We start from the raw sequence: 19,204 nt of genomic DNA, 5'->3' as shown, positions 1-19,204 counted from the left end.
CACGATGGGTGTTTGTGGTGGTGTTGGAAAAAAGTTCGATTCGCCGCGCCAAAAGATCTCATCTCAGATCTCTCGAAGAATTTCATGCGGCAGGCTTGATTGGCTGAGCACTCCCGAGACCACGCTCGAATTGGACGAGAGCTCCGCAATGCTCGACAACGACCACCACGAGCATTGAAAGAGGTGAAGCAGAGACAATTCTTTGCCGATACCTCGATATACCATCCATCACCTCGCGATGTCTCTCGCTCCTCAGTTCGTCGCCCGGCGATGCGTTCAGTGCCTACGATCATCTACACCAACTACGCTCCGATTCGCCGCCTCCACAGCACCACGCAGACGCCAACAGCAAGAAGCACGAAGATGGCAGTCCACGGATGCTGCTGCCGCGAGTAATCCCAAGATCGCTACGATCGTCGACCAGATCAGTCAGTTGACATTGCTGGAGACTGCGGACTTGGTTTCAACACTGAAGGTAGGGAGAATACCCTGAAAGTTCATGGATCGATCATCAAATCTGACTGAACTCCTCTCAGACCCGCCTCAACATTCCCGACATGCCCATGGGAGGCTTCGCCGCTGCCGGACCTGCAGCAGCTGCCGCGCCAGCCGCCGTCGAAGAGGAGGAGGCTGCACCCGCAAAGGAGGAGAAGACGCTCTTCAACCTGAAGCTGGAGTCTTTCGACGCAGGAGCCAAGCCAAAGATCATCAAGGAGATCAAGGCGATGTTAGGACTCTCACTGGTGGACAGTAAGAAGTTTGTGGAGAGCGCGCCAAAGATGATGAAGGAGGGTGTGCCGAAGGAGGAGGCAGAGAAGATTATTGAGACATTGAAGGGCTTGGGTGGTGTAGTTAAGATGGAGTAAAGGGAGGGAACATCGGAGGCGTTCATTGGGAAATGTGTGCATACTGGAGTGGGCTATTGCATGTGGCGGAGCAACAATGGCAGTGTCACGCGCCAACGGCACAAGAGATGGGGTGAAGAAATGTACACTAGAGAGACCATGTGCCTCATGCGCTCGTACTTCAGTAACGCCGGAGCAGTACGGTCACTTCAGCTCCTATTCTCGATAAGTCCAACCGCATCGACCACCATAAAGAGTTGAGTTTTCGCAACCCCCAACGCTTGTCGCTGAAATCTGTTTGCATACACCAGGCATCTAGGCACTAGTCTCGTACTTTCCACTCTGTCGCAACTTCTCTCCTCTCTTCCAGAACACCCACGGAATCGGCGCCATCAGCACTGTACACGCCGCCAACACAGTCGTCGCCCAGCCCGTTCCAAGACCCTCGTACATCTGCAAGGAAAATAGCGGAAAGGCGGCGCTCAGAGAGTATCGACTTAGCATCGCCGCACCCGCTGCCGAAGCTCCATATAATGGTCCGTATGTCTCCATCATGAAGAGGTTCGCCGAAGCGTAAATCACGACAGAACACAGCATAGCGAAGCCTTGGAACAAGATCGGGACGACGAAGTGTATTGAAGGCCGAGCGGTCCAGCCGAAGAGGAGGAGAAATGTGGGGAGGAAAGGTGATGCGTACATGGCTGGATAGAGGCGGTGTTCTGGTGGGAATCTGTCCTCTTCGGGGTGAGATGAACGGAAAGCGGCAAAGCGAGGTTGGTAGACTTTGCGGTCAATGAAGATGAGAGGTAGAGGACCGAGTGCGCAGCCTATGATGAGACCGAGGAAGGAGAGCGATTGTCCCGTGAGTGTGAAGTCGTATGTGTTGCGATAGACCCAGGGAGACGCGATGACAAAGGTGTACATCAGTCCGAAGAGGAAGCCGGAATAGAGGCAGACAAGGGAGACGATGGGCTCAGTGAGGAGCATGTGAGCTGGACGCACGAGCAGGATGGTGGCGAAGTAATGGATTGACTGGAGGAAGGTACGATCAACGCTGGAAGGTCCTTCGATTGACAGCTTATCGGCACGCCTTTGCAGGATCGTCTTTTTGTAGGTCTCCTTTGTGAAGACGATGGGAACGTAAAAGGCCACGATGAAGAAGATCGTGGTCCACTGCGTCCAACGCCAGCCTTTCCCTTGCACCACGAAGCCTCCAATCAGTGGACCAAGAACAGCGCCGAATGTAGGCACGGTGTAATAGAAGCCCAATGTGACGGCACGGTCCTTGCCAGCGGTGTAGTCGGAGATGGTAGCGGAAGCGTTCCCAATCGCAGGAGCTGCAAATGCGCCAGCGAAGAAACGGCAGGCAACGAGGCTGGCCATGTTTGGCGAGAAGCCGGCACCGAGGATGAAGAGCGCGAATATGGGTGTGGTGATCAATATGACCACTTTCCTTCCAGCTGTCTCGCTGAGCGGCGATCCAACGAGCGGACCTGCGGCCATGCCAAGGTTGTACATGGCGAGTGGCAGGATGGCGACTTCTTCGGATGTGTTGAACTCATCGCGGACATCTTCGACACCGGCGCAGTACAGCGATGCGGCGAAAGTAGAGACGAAGGCAAGAAGGGTGTAAGAAACTGTAGAGATCACTCTGCGACGGAAAGAGAAGTTGCGAGGGTCGTCAGGGTCGTCGGGAGAGGCCCAGTCTTTAGCCGAAAGGATGGATGATGGTTCATGAAATGGTGGGGAGGAAGACATGCTGCTGTGATCGTGGTGACATTTCGTGTTTGACGGTGGATATGGTTCTTGTTATGTATGAAAGAAGCGCTGCTCAATACTGTACCTCTTGCCGACGTCGGCCTAGCTGCAGGAGGAGGTTCTGCTGCAGATCATGTAGTAAGGCGTGGGAGAACTCGCCTTGGATAGAGCGGGAAGAACGGTATATGAAGAGTCGGGAGAAAGCGGAGGTTTGAACTCCGGCTTTACTTTGGTCGTGGACAGCGCCCTGTTCACTTGGTGGAAAATGTATACATCCTGCCGTTGTTGGTGGACTGAAAGTGTTGTGTCTTCCAGAAAGTCGAGATCGCAATAGCAAAAAGATGAAACATTGTGATTCTACGTAGACGTCTTTCGAGTGCCTGCCGTCAACTCTTGAGGCTTCTCGTTGCGCTTGTCACATCATTGGACTCCCTTACGTCGCCCGAAAGGGCAAAAACAGAGCAGTCGAGGGATTCGAACCCAAGTAATCGTAAGTTGTTCTCAGAAGAGACCCAGTTGCATCAGCCGTGAATCGAGCACGTGGCTATTCTTTCATAGGAGGCACCCCAGTCAGGGACTCAGCCTGAACATCGCTCAGTTCTCACCACCACTCTCCTCTCCTCCGCTCTCCTCGAGAGGCTTCCTCGAAGATCCTTTCGTGGCCTCCAATCCCATCGAGGTGACGTATAAAAAGTAGCCATCTTTGAAGTTGTCAATGTGACTGAAGAACCTCCCAAACTCGTTTCTCTCTTCCTCCTCACGGAAGATTCTCTGGTAGATCTCCCTCTCCTTGAACGCCTCGAGATCTTTGTCGTACTTGGAAAATATCAACTTTTCGCGACCATGTTTAGTTGCGGAAAGGTTGTTGTATGTGTCAAAGACCGGACGCTCGAGCAGGAGACCAAGACCTGGAACCTTGGGAATCGAGTAGCGGTTCTCCGAAAAGCTGTCGAGCATAGTGGGCCTGATGTTCGAGCCGCTGCGAACGAGCAGTGTGACCATGCCGACCATCTTGCGAATTTGATGCATCATGAAGCTCTGGCCATGAACCTTCAGACTCAGCCATTCGCTCTTCTCTTCGTCGGGTCCTTCGCCAATGAGGATCGGCTTGGGATTGACTGTGAAGGACTTGATGTGACGCTTCGCACTGGGATCTTTGTACGTCTTTTGAATGGTGTAGTTGTGGTAGTTGCGAGTGCCGACGTATTGAGACAGAGCATCTTGGATGCGCTCAATGCGTCTCGTGGGAATGCGGTAGTGACGCTTGGCCGCTGTGTATGCATTACGAAGGCGGCGAGTGGCTGCACGCAGACGTTGCGTTCGGTCGATCTCCTCTGGGGTTGCTTGTGGCTTCGCGACAGTCGTGGTCTTCTCAGCATCTGCCGCTGCACCCTCCTCAGACTTCACCGGCTTTGTCTCGTCTTGTTCAACCTTCACGTCGACAGAATTCTCGGCTCCTCCTTGTGCAGGCTGGTTGATGATTATTGCGGCCTCCTCAGTTTTCTCAGCCTCCGGCTCGATCTTCACGGCGGCATCTCGTACTGTCGATCCAATTTTGGCCACCTGCTCTGTATCCTCGCTTTGCACGACTTTTGCGCTGGCTTCTTCCTCGCCCTGGAGCGCTTTGACAACATCCCACCGTATGTCCTCATCGATGCTATCCAGAATAGGCTTGATATGCTCTTCGTCCACCTTTTCCCAAAATCCCTTCACTTCCTCCTGTCGAGATTCGTAACCTGCCCGATCATCGGCCTGATCTGCTAATGCTTCCAGCTGCTTCGCCAGCCATCCACTTGGGTGTGGAGGTAAAAATGCGTGTGACGGGATCAGGTATTCGTACCATCGGCTGTCACACGCTTGGTAGCATGAGAAGCTTCCGATCGTCCTCTCGATACCCCACACGCGAATCTGCGAACTCAGCTCTGCGTTGATCTTCTCGACGATGTTCTCATCCTCCACGATCAGTTTGAGACTGATCATGTTCCCGGCAGCATGTACACCTTTATCCGTTCTTGCACACCGCACGAAACTGCTCTTCTTCGGGTCCTCTGCATTGGCCTTGCTAATGGCACCCGCCCTGACGAAGGCCTCGAAAAGGTCACCTTCAATGGTCTTCTCACTTCCCGAGATCTGCATGCCCTTGTAACCAGTCCCAGAGTAGCCGATCATCACGGCAACTTTATGCTTCGGTCGTCGCTGTTCCGCTTCGATCTCCTCTTTTGGGAAGATAATGCCTTGCCCTTGTGCACCGTCCCTCAAACGACGCTCCTGCGCATCAGTGTTTTTCTGTCGACGGTCTGGGTTCGTGTCACTTGAGGTCAGAGTCAGTCATGCATGGCAATGGAAGACTGAGAATACGTACAAGTACTCCCCTCTTCCCATATCGCCCTTCTTATGGCGCTTATTGTCGTTACGTCCACCCCTTCCTCCTCCTCCTCTACTTCCGTGCCGCATCGGCTTGTCGTTGAAAGCGCCCTTCCGCTTCTTGCCGCGATCGTTGTTGAAATTCCTCGGGCGGTCGTCATTGTCGCGGTCATTCGATGTGCCATCAGTCTGGGTGTTGCTGGATCCGCCAGTCTCGGCCGACTTCGCAGCAGCTTCGATCTTACGATTAGCATCCTCGAGAATCGCTGTAGAGTGCTCCATGGTGAGCAGCTTATGATCATCGGTGACAATATCGGTGTTGGAGAAAGCAAAATTCAAGAAGAGCTCTCGAAGAAGCTCGAGATCTCAAAGTGGGGGCGGAAAATCGGGCCGCATCCAGATCTCACATGCCCGCCATCCAACTGCACTTCACTTTCTTCATTCCACACAGCACCGCTTGATTGCGAGTGTTGTCCAACGCCCGTCCTTACCGCCGACCGATACATGGAACATCGCCATCGGTAAAATACTCCGCCACCGCCATCATGACCGACCTCGCTCATTCTCTGATCCGGACCGTCGTGCGCGCATTCTACCAAACCGAACACATAATCGCCATAGATGCGCTCGTACTCCACTCGACCCTCCAGGATAGCGACCTTGCGCAGCTCCTCGGCGTGCAGACCAAAGGTCTTCACAAGACAATAGGACGTCTTCGTGAAGATGGACTGGTCACAGTACAAAACCGAGCTGAGCGACGCACAGATGGCACGGGAGGATATTATGGAGGTGCGCCGCAGGCCGGCAAAGAACGAGTCACTCATCGACAATGGTACTATCTCAACTTTCATCGCGCCATCGACAGCATCAAGTATCGCATGTATCGGCTGAACAAGCACATTGAAAGTTTGGGAATGCCGACGACGGAGAGGAAGGATCTCTCTTGTCCAAGGTGCAAAAGCCAGTACGCAGAGATTGACGTTATGGACAATATTTCGCCAACTACCGGAGAGTTCCTCTGCCACATGTGCGGGCACGTGCTGGATCCTGTGGAGGAAGATGAGCTTGCGAACGAGAATCAGAGCATGAAACGGCTGAACAATCAGCTGGAGAAATTGCTCAAGCTTATGCAGAAGATCGACGCTACCGATGTTCCCGAGAATGATTTCGAAATGGCTCTGAGCAAGATGAAACCGATTCAGAAATCAGACACGAACCCTGGCTCCCGCACTGAGATCGTGGACCTGCCGAATAGAAATCTGCAGAGCACCAAAGGTCTCGTACTGCAGCCGGAGCGAATTGCGGTCGAAGTTCAGGATGACGAGGACGTCAAGCGGGAGAGCAAGGCCGCGGAGGCTGAAGCGAGGAAGGCTGCAGAGGCTCGCCAGAACGCTTTGCCTGACTGGATCTCGAAGAGCACAATCACCGGCGATATCACTGCAGTTGGTGCCAAGGAGGAAAGGCTGCGAAAAGAACGCGAACAGCACGCAGCTGTCATCAAGGACGAGGATAACGAAGAGAAGAAGCCCTCTGCTGCAGGTGACGAAGATGTCATGGCCGCATACTGGGACGAATTGGCGCGAGCGCGAGAGAAGGAAGCGCAAGAAGCCAAGGAGGAAGAGGAAGAAGATGACGATGACGAAGAGGACGAGTTTGAGGACGTCGATGTTGGTGGCACCCCTCTCAATGGCAAGACAGCCAGCACCACGGGCTTTAACACACCTGCGAATGTCGAGAGTAGCAATGCGACAGACGACGAGCGTGAGACAAAGAGAGTCCGCATCGAGGAGCCGAGCTCGAAAGACACTCCGGCTGCGAGCGACGCGGATGATGACGAGCTTGAATTCCAGGATGTCTGACCTCGGAGACAACAGAATCGAAGGGGTTAGTTTTGAATTTGTTGCTATTAGCGCGGCGTTCGGCGGATCTTCCAAAAGCTGATGTAGCTCAATTATGGCACTCAAAGGCATCTCTTGAGCATCAATGACTTCGTGTGGTTTGCGCACTGACGTGAAGACGACAGGGAACAAGGAAGGATGCATTATCAGAGCGGCAAATACTGTATCATGAGCACCATATTATTTTCGCGGTCCCGCCCGCGGTCCCGCCTTCAACACATCTTCCAAGGTCGCTGCGCCACACTCCATTGGCTTGGTCTGCACACTCTGCTCAAGAGCCATCGAGTCTCGACTCCTACTCTCCACCTTGACCTCAGTGCTCTTGTGGATCGCTCCACCCCAATCTAGCTTCGATGCCAAGCTCTGCCGTGGTTCCAGACTCTCCTTGCTCTCACTAAGAGAAGGACCTAGACGCATTGTCGAATACAATCGATCGAACGGCGACTGCTCCCGATACTCGAGAGGACCGTCGGCCAACCGCTTGCGCTTGAAAGGATGGCTCTTCGTTGCCGGCGGCGAAGAGGGAGGCGAGTATCGGATCCGAGTGAAACTGCCCAGCCTCAATCCGTTCTCCGCTTCTCCAACAATCTTCGCAGCACCTTTACGAGTCTCAGCTGTCCCGTTGAGCTCGGTTGCGGAGAGTGATCTGCTCCTGATAGCCCTCCAAATCTTCACGCCCAGCATCCGCAAGGCCGGCAGAGAACACACAATCACCGCCAGATTGGCTTCGACCTCTGTCCACAACAGCGCGGGCATCGAGCCCCAAGTCGGATCATCGAATGATTCTGCGCTCCCTTTGAGCATCACCATCCGCACGATAGAGGCTGCGATGACCAACGCTCCAAGACCGAACATGGAGAGCAACCCGGCCCTGGTGCGGGTGGAGACCTGGAGGCTGCCAATGACTGGTATCGGGAGGATGTAAACCTGCACTCATCAGCGGCTACTCGATTGTTCTCTCCGTGGCGAACTTCTGGGTACTCACCACGATATCCATAAACGTATTGAAAGCCGCATACGCATACCAAAACCTCAGGTTGTCGATACATCTCCCCACCATCTCTGGATGCCAGGCCTTCCGCACAGGCGTACACTGCCAAATCGTCGCCAGGGTGAACGCAACCATGCCCATGACCGTCACGTCCGCCGTGAGCCATACCACCCGTCGAAACCACTTGTTCTTGTGCGATGGTGGGAAAATTGCCAGATACAAAGCACAAAACGTCAGCTTCGTGAACCCGCCCAGGAGCTTGTAACATATCTGGTATAGATAGAAGTAGAACATGGCATGGCTGAAGGTGCTCAGGATGTCCGATCGATGTTTGCCGAAGCCGTAGTGTGCTGCTGTAATCCCGAATGCGGTTTGGATGGTTAGGGTTATGAAGGCGAGGATCGCGAAGAGGTCGTCCCAGCCGCGTTGGTGGTGGTGGAGGCGCCAGGCGAGGCGGGTTGCGAAGATGAGGGTTGTCAAAGAGAAGAAGATGATGGAGATGATTATCAAGGTTGGAGATTTGTTGGGGACTGCTTGCGTCCATAGGGAGGCAGACTCGAGGGGTCTAAACAAGACTGTTGTCATGGCGTTGGCGGTATTGATACTTGCTAGGAGCAGGACTTGTCTGTTCGACAATATGATGGTTGCAATCAACCATCAAGGATCGAAGGCGATCAAAGTGCTGCTGTTTGCTCTTCATATTGACTGAGTCGTTGGATCGTCTGCCGACACGATCATTCACTGGACCAGGTTGCTTGCCAGTAGATCACTCATCCCACTGACTATGATGTTTGCTGATTCCGTCATGGCGCTCTAAGCCTCTCTTGCTCGTGTATATGCTGCTCTGAACCTGGATCCAGAAATATGTTCAAGTTAGCCAGAATTTGCATGTGATAGTCTTGGCGTCCACTTTTACAAGCAGTCGAAGTCAGCTGAGGGCGGCCTACGTAGTTGATCTTCAACATCTTGACAGACAATAGGCTCGCCCAGACAGAGAGGTCATACCAAGAAGTGATGTTGTTCATATCCTTCGTATTGATTTATGCATGCGAGCTAGACCCTCAATCACATCATACCATGAGCAAGCCTCAATGGCTCAGGCAATCCGCCTTCTCTCATCATGATCTCTATGCCGCAAGCAAGAATACCACGCCCTTCGCACAGTTGTTCCGCCTAAGACGTGCCATCTCAGGCAACAAAACGCCGAACGCCCATGTTGTCTCATGCCCTTAATCGTACAGGTCCTCCTGCCCGGGCAGCGTGATGTCCACCGCTTCCGGCTCATCCGCCTCTCTGAAGTCCGCCTCAAGCTCCCGGGCAAGCACTGAGCCTCGCCGCGACGGCGGGTCGAATATGTCCCGACTCATTTCCTCGACTTCATCGGAAGCGTCGTCGTCAATCCACTCGCCATCCGAAACAGTGAGCAAAGGAGGCGTGTCGTCTCCCATCCCAGAATCATTGTCCCGGAACCCCTGCGCAGTCGTGCTCGCTCCATCATCGTCATCATCGCCTTCCGCTCCTCCACCCAGAACAGCATCCGTTCTCAATCCGTCAAATCCCCACGTCGCGCCACTAGCAGAGTACGAGGGTAGTGCGTCATCGGCGCTGAAATTAGTGATCCTCCTCGGATTCAGATTCCTCTCGACTGCCCCAATTCCACCACCTCCGACCGCCGTTCCGTCCAGGAGTGACGTTCCCAGTAGACTCCTCGGCGTATCCGCGGTTCCGACTCCGACTTGTGAACCGCTCGACGGCCCATGCGATGAGCGTATTGGGCCGCCGAGCTGACCTTCCCCCGCGTCAAGCTCCTCATCGTCGGACGAGGGATTCTTGTACTTGTTGACAAGTTCCTGCAAGTCCGCATTGCCGAGAGGCGTATTTGAGCGACGACGGTAGAAGAGCAAGTAGGCGGCGGACTGTTGCAGTCGCTCGAGGTCGGTGATCTTGCTGCACGAGGCGTCGTTGTAGTCATACCAATCGCCGGTCTCCCAATTCTTGGCCATGGCAGTGTAGTGGCCACCTCCGAGGCCGCCGAAGTGCAGATCGATGGCGAAGAGGTCGTAGATGTATTCCTTGCCGTCCTCCTTCAGACCCACCTTGTCAGTCATGTCCAGGCCTTCGATCGGGAATTCGACGTTGATGTCCAGCTTGTCACGGGAGCCACGACCGCCGCCGAAACGCTTCAGGTGAACGACCAGAATGTCCGGCAACGTCCAGATCTCGAGCGTCTTGGCCGCGCGACGGTGGTCCTTGCATCGATTGCAAAACCATGTATTGTCCTCGGAGAGAACCTCGCGCTTGCCAGTCTCCGCGAAGCATTCCTCAAGAGTAACACCATGCTTGTGGCGTCGAGCGCGCTTAGCGACACGAGCCTCGAGCTCAGGATCATCGAAGATAGGGCCGTGCCTACCTTCGTCATCCATGGTACGACGGCCGCGAAGTCCGTCTGCATCATTGTCCCCGCCCTCGAACAGTGCGTTTACGGCTTCGGCCTTCCAGTCAAGAACGATCGTCTCACCGAGCTGAATGTAGTACGGGTTGGAGTCGTCGTCTGCTCGAGGCTTGGCGGCGGGGAAACCGAACGTCGGATTTCTGTTGCTGTTGCGATTTTGTTGGCCTCCGCGCTTGCCCTTCTTGCCACCATATTTCTTGTTCTTGTTGCGTTTTCCACGACCGCCACGCACATTCTCCTCTCTAGCGCTGGGCTCCATGATAGTGTTCGGGCCATTAAGTTCGTCGCTACTGTCAGAGACGTGCTCTGCAGACAGACTTGACTCGCCAACAACAATGTCTGGTCGCTCCTCGTCGTCATCCGCATCGCTCTCCTCGCTCTTCGCGGTGCCGTTTGTGGTCGAAGAGGTTTCATCAGACCGACTCGACTGCGTCGAACTCCTTCGTGAAAGCGCTTTGACACGACCAACCATAGGATGGACATAGCTATTGTAAGAGGTGTTGTTCCCTGGGTACAAATTGTCGTTGTTGTTTGACGAATATTTCATCTCGAAAAGATGAGTTCGCAAAGCTGGAGAGAGGAAGTACTCCGGGTCCATGAATCCATGCGGCACGCCAGCGTCTTCGCCAGGTTCATCAATCTGCATGGCGCTGGTGCCGTTTGTCAAGATCTGGGAGTCGGTCGCCGCCGAAGCGTGCGACACATTGACGTAGCCATCCTCTGACTGCGCGGAATGGTCGCTGACGCCGGCGGAGTCCTCGTTCGGAGCAGGCTCGGCATCGACCATTTCGGCCTCGCTGTCATCCTTCTTCACGACTGATGCCTCGGTGAACTCCTTCAAGATGGGTCGGGTAGTCATGTTCGCAACTGCTTGCAGAGTCTTCTTGAGAATCACATCGTAGTCCTTCGCCTCTTCTCTCGTGACCGTGATGAACAACGGATACATTATCTCATCTGATGGATTTCTGGAGCCCTGCAGTCGATGGATGATTGGTACAGCAAAGCAGTCCGCTTGCGGCGCATCCATGCCACCAGCCGGAACCTTTTCGCGCTTGCTCATGTAGGAGCTGTACTTGTCCGCCGTGGCAGGATTTGTTGGCACGCCGTCAAGCTCGTAAATGAAGATGTCATCGTGGCTTTTGATAGCTGCTTCTTGGAGGCTCAGCCGATCATCGAACACATTGTAGACCTTTTTATGCCATATTTCAACTGCCGTTGTTCGGCTGGCCTCGACACCGGGGTGCTTGCTGGCAACGGACTCCTTGAGCGCCTTGACGGTGGCGTTGTTATCGATGTCCACGCGTTGGCGAACAGGCGGTCCCTGGAGGGGCACGAAGACGACTGTATGGTTGAAGCTGACATTGACAGGGAGCTGGACGGTGAGGAGGGAGTAAGGATCGAACGTGACGCTGACTTTGTCGCATTTGGGGCATTCCATTTTATTCTTGTAGAAGCCGCTGAAAAGATCCATGGCGACGGAGTCGTTTCGTAGACGATGGTTGTTGCGGTACGTCTCACCTAGCTCAATGATGGCTTCCGGAAGGTGAACGGTAGCATCGTTGGAGTCCGGATTCTCGATATATGGCTTCTTCTTGATGCGGTTCAGATCTTCGTGAAGTGCGTCGACCAGAAAGCTGAGGAATTCCTGCGAATCCTGCTGGCCATAGCCAGAGAACATTGGCTGTGCATTTCCAAGAGCAGTCTTGAAGTGGCTCGGCCTGAAGGAACTGTTGTTGTTGTTGCCGTAGATCCCCTCGATTACGCTGTGGTACGCATTTGCCATGCGACCATGATGTCCAAGCGGATTGTCGTTGTTGATCTCCTTCTTGTATTTCTTGGTGAGGAAGAAGATGGCGAGCTCCTCGACGCTGCGAATGCATTGCAGAGCTGAATTCATGTAACAGGTATTACCGAGGTTCTGCAGTCCAACGACGCCAGGCGGTCGTCCATCCTTTCGTGCTCGACCTCGTGTCATCATGCGCTCGGGTGCAGGACTTGTTCGACCAGAGGCAGTCGTCGAGGCAGGCAACGAGCCGGCCGACTTCGGAATCTTCAGGCTGTTCTGCGCATCGGATTGGAATTGTCCTGCACGGATACCGCCAAGGGTCTCCTCCAAAACCAGAGTCATGTCTTCGTGAACACCAGCCATTTGCACATTCATGCTGCCGCCATTGAAATTTACATTGCCAGTCTGATCCTTCAATTCCAAAGGCTCAAGATTCGTACCACCCTTCATCTTGCCGAAAGTCTCCGAGTCGAGAATAAGCTTTGGAACGTTACCAGTTGTACTCGCGGGAGAAGTACTCCTCGAATCGGGAGGCGATGGGACGCCAGACGGAGCACTATCGGAGCGATTGGCTGCAGGGATTGTTGGATCAATCAAGCGGAATACCTTGACCTTGGTCTCACGAGAAATGCCCGCTGCCTCCTTGCACCTAGCAAGGAAGTTTTGGACCTTTTCACTCTTGGACGAGACCAGACGGACAGCATCAGCCTCCTTGCGATCGCGTGCTTCTTTTTTCAATTTCAGCGCGGGCAGAGATCCGGTTCCAGACTTCGGCTTGACGGCCTCCGCTTGTGAATCTGGCCGTGGGACCTTGCGAATGGTGACGACAGGAGGGTATAGCTCGTAGACGACGTTTTGCTGGTCGCTGCCGGAGTTGGCAGTATTGTGTGCATACCGGATGATCGGCTTGGAATGAACGTGGCCATATTCGCTGATGATGTAGCCGTACGCATCGAAGGGCAGGATTTGTATCTCCGAATTGAGGGTGAGACCAGGCTTGAGCGGAATGAAAGCTTCCTTCGACACATCCATCAGGTAGGGCTTCTCGAAAGCACCTTCAGGAACAATGTCAGAGTTGTCCATAGGTCCCACGAGTCCGTCGCGGGCTTCTTTTGGATACTCGCGGTTCTGCAAGCCTTCCGTGCTTCGTGAAAGGACCCGCTCGAGCCACTTTGACGACACAACGACTCCTTTGACGCCCTCATCCAACTGTGCTTGCCCTAGTCTTGTAACATGCGCGACCTGTTCATCAACTCGCTCAGTCGAATGTGGCTCTTTCTGTGATGGTGGTAACGGCTGATCTTCTGCGGGAGCCTTCTCCGACACCTCCTCCAACAGGCTGGATGCTGACGTGCTTGTCGAATCATTGCCGTTTGTCGAAGTAGAGGCACTGTTAATGTCCATCTCCTGCGTTTCCAACGCAACACTCGCCGGCGTCATTCCCGACATTGCCGTATCCTCGACATGTGTGACCGTCTCTTGCTCTTGCTCATCCTCCACCGGGCGAGGCGTGCTCTCGTCCATTATTGAGTCCACAACACCTTCCTCCATCGCCGTAGCACTCCTCTTTGCCGGACTCGCACTCCTCGCTCCCACCACTCTACCTGCACCAGCCAACGAACGTTCACTTCCATTCTCGCTCCCTGCCATATTGTCCACGCCACCTTCCAAGCTTCCCACAGTGCCCTCTTCTCGACTCGGCAGCACTTCGTGGTGCAAATGTGGTGGAAGGAATCTCGGCGGCGGAGTGGGGCGCTGGTAGACGGCACTGCTCAACAGCGGCGACGACGGTATCGCAGTGCCGTGCTGCGCAGGCGAAGAGGACGTCTGCGGAGGAGTCGATCCAGTGGTGAGTATTTCGGGCGCTGCCGGTTGTGAAGGTATTGCAGGCAGCGTTTGCGTTGGTGATGAAGTGCGTTCGCGAGTCTGGCTCTGCGGTGACGGGGTTGTGGAGGGCGAAGCGGAGGATTGCGCAAAAGGAGCAAGCTTGCGCTTTTTCTGCGACGAAGCCGTCTTGGCGAGAGACTGCTCACAATTGAGCAGCCTCTAGAATGAGTAGGGAGTGGTATAGAAGTGAAGGAAGGAGAGGAAGAAAGAAAAAGATTGGCGCTGCTTGGAGGCGGAATGCGTCGTGGTCGTGAGGATCGCCAATGGAGATGAATGCGTGAGATCGGTGAAGTCGTGTCGTTTGGTGAGGGAGATGTCGTGGTGAAGGAGGTGGTCGATGTTTCTGTCTGCGACTGGCGCAAGAAGAGGTCGAGATGCAGGTCAGGTAGCACGAGGGCTTGGCTTAAGCTTTGCGGTGATGTTGTGGCGTTTCTCGCGAGGGAGGCACTTCCGGGACGCGTTTGTTCGTGAAGCACGTGAAGATGTTGCGAAATGGTGAGGTTGTTGTACAGAAGCAGTGTATATTCAGGAGATCAGCTGCCAAACGTCAAATATACCTTACCCACCGTCACTTCCTTCCTATTGTGAACATATTCAGAAACTCCGCAATAGACGGAAAGCGCGAAACAACGGGGTCAAGCTCAAGGTGTGCCTGAGGCCCTTCCAAAGGCAAGAGGACGTCGCATGTGAAAGTGTGCTTGGATTGTTGAGATCCATGCCTGGAATGCCAGATTGAACTCCATATCCATCGAGATCGCAACTTAGATTGTTCAAACATGCAATGCAGATGCCACGCCAAAAGGATTATGCACCCTCGACAGCAAGGAAACACCCGCTGAAACGCAACAGATCGACCACTCTGCTCATCTTCTCTTCGTCCCAGCGCCCCTCCCTGCCCGTTCCCGATCCTGCTCCTCCTTGACATACCTCACAAAAGTCTTCTTATGCACCATGCCCGCATACTTGCCCTCACACGTCACGCAAATATACCTCAAACCCAACTTCACAAAACACTCAAAGACCAGGTCCATCGGGCTCGTGATATCGAGACTGACAGGTGATGGGTCGATATATCGCGTAAAATCCGTGAGGTCGGGGCCGCCATCTTCTTCTTCTTCTTCGTCGGGAGAAGTGGCAGAGGAGGGTTCGACTTCGTGCGTGGCGCTGTCGATGCGGGAGCTGGAAGTTGGACCGGTCTTGTTGGTTGCGGTTGTTGTGCGCTCCGAGGAGGTCGTGTCGGTACGAGATAAGTATTCTTCACTTTCTCCTTCGGTGATCGTGTGGTCGTCTCCATCCCCATCTGTGGCATCTGCGAGCAGCGCTTCCTCCCTCTGCGCCACCACCGAGTTGGGCCGCTTGTTCTTGTCCTCTCTCGGTGCTCTCGCATCCATCAAACACATAGCTTCGTCCTCGCTTTCCAGCAAGTCCAGTGCGAATTCCAAGTCTGGGCCAGGAATTAGTCCAACCAGAACGTCGTGTCTCAAGATTGGCAGTCCGCCGTCGATTTCGCCCGCCATGTGCAAGTACTCCAGCTGAAATCTGAGTTGCTTCGCAGGCACGAACGCACTGGCTGTAATGTCGATGTAGCGATTCTGATTCGGTGCAGTGGTGATATCGCCTAGATCAGTGGTGAAGACTGGCCTGACTTTGTGGTCGAGGTAAGGGTAAGCATTCATGTCAGTAAGAAGGTCATAGATAGAAAGTGGCTCGAGAGCATCCGCAGTCCACTTAGCGATCAGCACACCCATGGCGAAAGGCAGGACGTGTTCGAGACTGCCCGTCAGTTCGAAGAGTATGACTGCCAGCGTGACCGACAAGCGAGTGACGCCACACATAGTCGCTCCAGCTGCGACGAGAGCGTACACGCCCGGCACAACGCAGGCTTCAGGGGAGCCATTGCTTGAACAGCCAATGGAGAGAGCGAGATCCGGGTAGCGCAGAATGATGAGCTGGACGATGTGGCCGACAATCCGACCAAGAAGACCGCCGACCACCATAGAGGGAACGTAAATGCCGGCAGGAACTTTGATGCCGAATGTGACAACGGTGAGCATGGCTTTGATGAAGAAGGCAGCGAAGAGATAGCGAATTGTCTCGGGAATGTTTTCTTGAGTCGGACAGAGTCCGGTGCCTGTGTCGGAGAACGCATCGCAGGGCGCCGCGAGTTCGTAGAGAAGCTCCGCCACTGGGACACGTGTATAGCGATTCCAGAAACTGACAAGCCCGGTGACGACTGCAACGATGAAGACTTCCAGCATGGGGTAACTCTTGATCATGGCTGAGCGACGGAAAGTCTTCGCCCAGATGCGGGAAGCCTTGATGAAGAGCGCGCCTAGCGTGCCACCCATCACACCTAGTGCGGCGAAGATGATGATTTCGAACAAGTTCCAGTCGGTGACATATCGTACTTGGAAGAGTACAATTTTGTTGGTGCCGTATGGGTTGAGGAACTTCAATGATAGCGCCGCTGCGATACAGCAGAAGAAGGTCCTGAACATGGTCTTGGGCGGAAAGTAGTAGCTCACTTCTTCCAGACTGAATAGCACGCCGCCGATCGGAGCACCGAATGCCACTGCTACACCAGCTGCGGCGGACGCCGAGAGCACTTCTCGTCGTTTAGCGTCGTTGTTGCGGTACTTGGATGACACGCGAGACGCAATATTTCCGATACACGCTGCGATGTGCACGTAAGGACCCTCTTTGCCGACAGAGAGTCCGGAGCCGACGCTGAGAATCAGACCAACTGTCTTGTAGACCAGTGTCTGCGCACCCAGGTAGCCGTGCAGCACGAAGCCTGAGAGAATCACTCTCACCTCTGCCACTCCACTTCCGGCTGCAGGGTAGTACACGACGGGCGGTCGCTTGGCCGCTTCCTGAAATCGTCTTGTTGGACTCAGCGTGCCCGGTCCACCACCTTCAGTCCTCCCCTTCCCAGAATCATGCCTCTCAGCTCCCAGATTCTCATCCAGAGTGCTCAACGAAATTGCCGAAGATATTGTTGTCTTCGTTCGCAGCGTCACCACACACGCAGCCAACGCCAACAGCACAACCCAACCGACAAATGCAGCAAAGTCCAGCCAAAGCTTCCCACTCTCGTCCTGTCCTCCGTCAATCAGTCTCGACCATCTAGACCAATCCTCGCACGCACTCGCTCCGGAACAGCACTGCCTCTTACTGAAGTACCAGCGACTCGAACAGTATCCCGTCTTCCAGTCGAAGATCTTGGCTTCGGTCACATCAATCATGTATGCAAAACCTGCAGTGACACACCCGATGACAAACACTAGTAACCAGCCTTGAGCACCATCGAAGAAAGCCTTGACCCTTCCTCGAAAGTCTCGTCGACTCCGTAGCTCTTTCACTCGATATGCGTCCGCAATGCTATCATGCACCCAGTCCGTGGACGTGAACTGATCGTACCACACGCGATCATCCCAGTATAGACTCCTCTTCGATGCCGTCACATTTGAAGTGCTCGCTTCTCCGCCCGCTGCACGAGCTTCCTCTTCATCCCCAGCAGTACCAAGCGCTTTCATCAATCCCCTCGCGAATGAACCTCTTCGACTCCCTAGTGGTCCTCGCACTGAGTTCACGTACGAATGAGATCGGGTGAATGGATATCGCGGTGTCCCTGGCACACTCGTTGCTCGATATCCTGAACGCGGCACTTCTGGACTTGACAACAGCGGTGTCTGCTCTGTCGCTGCCTGGCCATGTTGTGTTCCTGCTGTTCCTGTTCTGTCTCTTCTAGGTACTCGCAGCCTCAAGTCGGCCTCCGATCTTCTTTGTAGCCCTCTTCGAGATCGAACTGTGCGTGGAGATGACAGGTTCGATGCAGGCGTTTGTGAGGATTGTAATGCATTGCGGTAGGCATTTCGAATCGCTTCCGCTTGTTGTTCGTCGAAGTCGTCGTATCCGTGTCGCGAGTATGTTGGGTCAGCGGACTCGGAACGGGAAGAAGGTGCGACGCTGGAGGATCGAGAGGCGAGAGATTGGTAAGAGGCGACTGATTTGGGCATGTTGTAGCAGCCCGGAGCTGTGTGCTGGAAGGGTTGACGTGAGGTCGACGTTAGTCGAACGGGTGGCTTTGGTGGGGTCGGGGAGTTCTGCGGAGTCGAGGGTTCATGGGGAGCTACCTATACACCTGGATGGACTTCCATACCGATGTGCATGGGAGGAGACGGAGGACGATGGAGGACACCGAGCTGGCCTCGTCAAATAGAGGAGATAGGAGGAGCGGAGGTCAGTCTGCCAACGCCAGGAGGTCAGGGTGTGGTGGATGGGACAGATTGCGTGCCCCGGTCGGTCGGTATCTTTCGTGATGGATCCGCTCTGACATCCGCTCCGTCAAGTCACAGGGACTGTCGTTGTTGATCCCGGAACGCCTCGAGGGTCTCTTTGCTGTGATGGTGCACAAGCGAAACACGCGGCGGACTGGACTCGGACTAGGATGGAGCTTGCAGCTTGGGTGCATGAATGATACAGAATAAGGTATCGATAGCGGAGCTGAATGTCAAGCCAAGAGGAACGATACGACAGTCGAGTCTAGTCCGTGGCGGAGTGTGTGGGAGCTGCGTAGGCGTGTGGGCGAAGATGTGAATGGATCACGGGGATGTCTGTTTGGAGGCAAAGAGGCAGGAGGGACACGTGAAGACCGCACAGAGGCAGAGGAGGGACGTCTTCTGGGCATATGTCTTTGGTGAACGAGACGAATCATCTACATATGGCAAGAGGCTTGCCGTGAATTTCTGATCGCGGAGGCGGGCGTACCACAAGACAGGTCGAGTCGAGTGCGTACGACAGCTTCGCATCTGATCTACGCCCAAGACCTTCGCACATGCTTACCGCGGGTCATCGAGAGAATTGTGTGATCAAATGTAGTTCTAGTACTCGCTCGAAAAAGGTGTGCCAACCAGATCCTCCCGCTTTCATGCAGACCCATGTCACCATGCACGGCTGCAGCTGCACCTCAAGAGCTTCGTCAAAGTACAGCCTGAGATCTGCCGGCGGGGTGGGGTGGGTTGTGAAACATCCACTGCTGAATAATGACGATGATGGTGTGCTCGTGACAGGGCTAATTTGGTTCGGGGTGGTGGTTGCACAAGGTATCCTGGGTAGTCTATACAATTCGAAAGGTTCGTCTCGGGATGTTGAACTTCACCTCTGAGGTAAGCAATCGTTGTTGACGATGCCTGGGCACCTACTCTCAGCCCAGTGTCGGCA

The 19,204-nt window shown here is 54.3% G+C and overlaps 7 protein-coding genes across 7 annotated transcripts; 2 read left to right on the top strand and 5 right to left on the bottom strand.

Moving 5' to 3' along the window:
• Nucleotides 1-190: 190 nt before the first annotated feature.
• MYCGRDRAFT_69992 (uncharacterized protein) lies at nt 191-1,074 on the top strand (the record flags this gene model as incomplete). Its single annotated transcript, XM_003854324.1, has 2 exons — nt 191-475; nt 537-1,074. 2 exons carry the CDS (start codon nt 239-241, stop codon nt 864-866), a joined length of 567 nt encoding a protein of 188 aa, XP_003854372.1.
• An 86-nt stretch (nt 1,075-1,160) lies between these two features.
• On the bottom strand, nt 1,161-2,603 carry MYCGRDRAFT_69990 (uncharacterized protein; the record flags this gene model as incomplete). Its single annotated transcript, XM_003853848.1, has 1 exon — nt 1,161-2,603. One exon carries the CDS (start codon nt 2,601-2,603, stop codon nt 1,161-1,163), a length of 1,443 nt encoding a protein of 480 aa, XP_003853896.1.
• A 594-nt stretch (nt 2,604-3,197) lies between these two features.
• Nucleotides 3,198-5,057, bottom strand: MYCGRDRAFT_39250 (uncharacterized protein; the record flags this gene model as incomplete). Its single annotated transcript, XM_003853847.1, has 3 exons — nt 3,198-3,974; nt 4,167-4,914; nt 4,966-5,057. 3 exons carry the CDS (start codon nt 5,055-5,057, stop codon nt 3,198-3,200), a joined length of 1,617 nt encoding a protein of 538 aa, XP_003853895.1.
• Nucleotides 5,058-5,424: 367 nt separating this feature from the next.
• MYCGRDRAFT_69983 (uncharacterized protein) lies at nt 5,425-6,826 on the top strand (the record flags this gene model as incomplete). Its single annotated transcript, XM_003854325.1, has 2 exons — nt 5,425-6,634; nt 6,734-6,826. 2 exons carry the CDS (start codon nt 5,513-5,515, stop codon nt 6,824-6,826), a joined length of 1,215 nt encoding a protein of 404 aa, XP_003854373.1.
• A 720-nt stretch (nt 6,827-7,546) lies between these two features.
• Nucleotides 7,547-8,354, bottom strand: MYCGRDRAFT_16078 (uncharacterized protein; the record flags this gene model as incomplete). Its single annotated transcript, XM_003853846.1, has 2 exons — nt 7,547-7,792; nt 7,851-8,354. Coding segments are annotated over 2 exons (750 nt in total), but the record flags the coding sequence as incomplete, so codon positions are not given.
• Nucleotides 8,355-9,085: 731 nt separating this feature from the next.
• On the bottom strand, nt 9,086-13,744 carry MYCGRDRAFT_69980 (uncharacterized protein; the record flags this gene model as incomplete). Its single annotated transcript, XM_003853845.1, has 3 exons — nt 9,086-10,378; nt 10,640-13,351; nt 13,421-13,744. The coding sequence occupies 3 exons, from the start codon at nt 13,742-13,744 to the stop codon at nt 9,086-9,088; spliced, it is 4,329 nt and encodes a 1,442-aa protein (XP_003853893.1).
• Nucleotides 13,745-14,844: 1,100 nt separating this feature from the next.
• MYCGRDRAFT_85253 (uncharacterized protein) lies at nt 14,845-18,455 on the bottom strand (the record flags this gene model as incomplete). The annotated part of the gene is made up of 4 exons (XM_003853844.1): nt 14,845-15,131; nt 15,378-17,430; nt 18,144-18,186; nt 18,319-18,455. The coding sequence occupies 4 exons, from the start codon at nt 18,453-18,455 to the stop codon at nt 14,845-14,847; spliced, it is 2,520 nt and encodes an 839-aa protein (XP_003853892.1).
• Nucleotides 18,456-19,204: the final 749 nt, after the last annotated feature.

Source organism: Zymoseptoria tritici, chromosome 3 (assembly GCF_000219625.1).
Source record: "Zymoseptoria tritici IPO323 chromosome 3, whole genome shotgun sequence".
Lineage (NCBI taxonomy): Eukaryota > Fungi > Ascomycota > Dothideomycetes > Mycosphaerellales > Mycosphaerellaceae > Zymoseptoria > Zymoseptoria tritici.
Note: the sequence above shows the minus strand (reverse complement) of the source record. Positions and strands in the feature narration are given on the sequence as shown.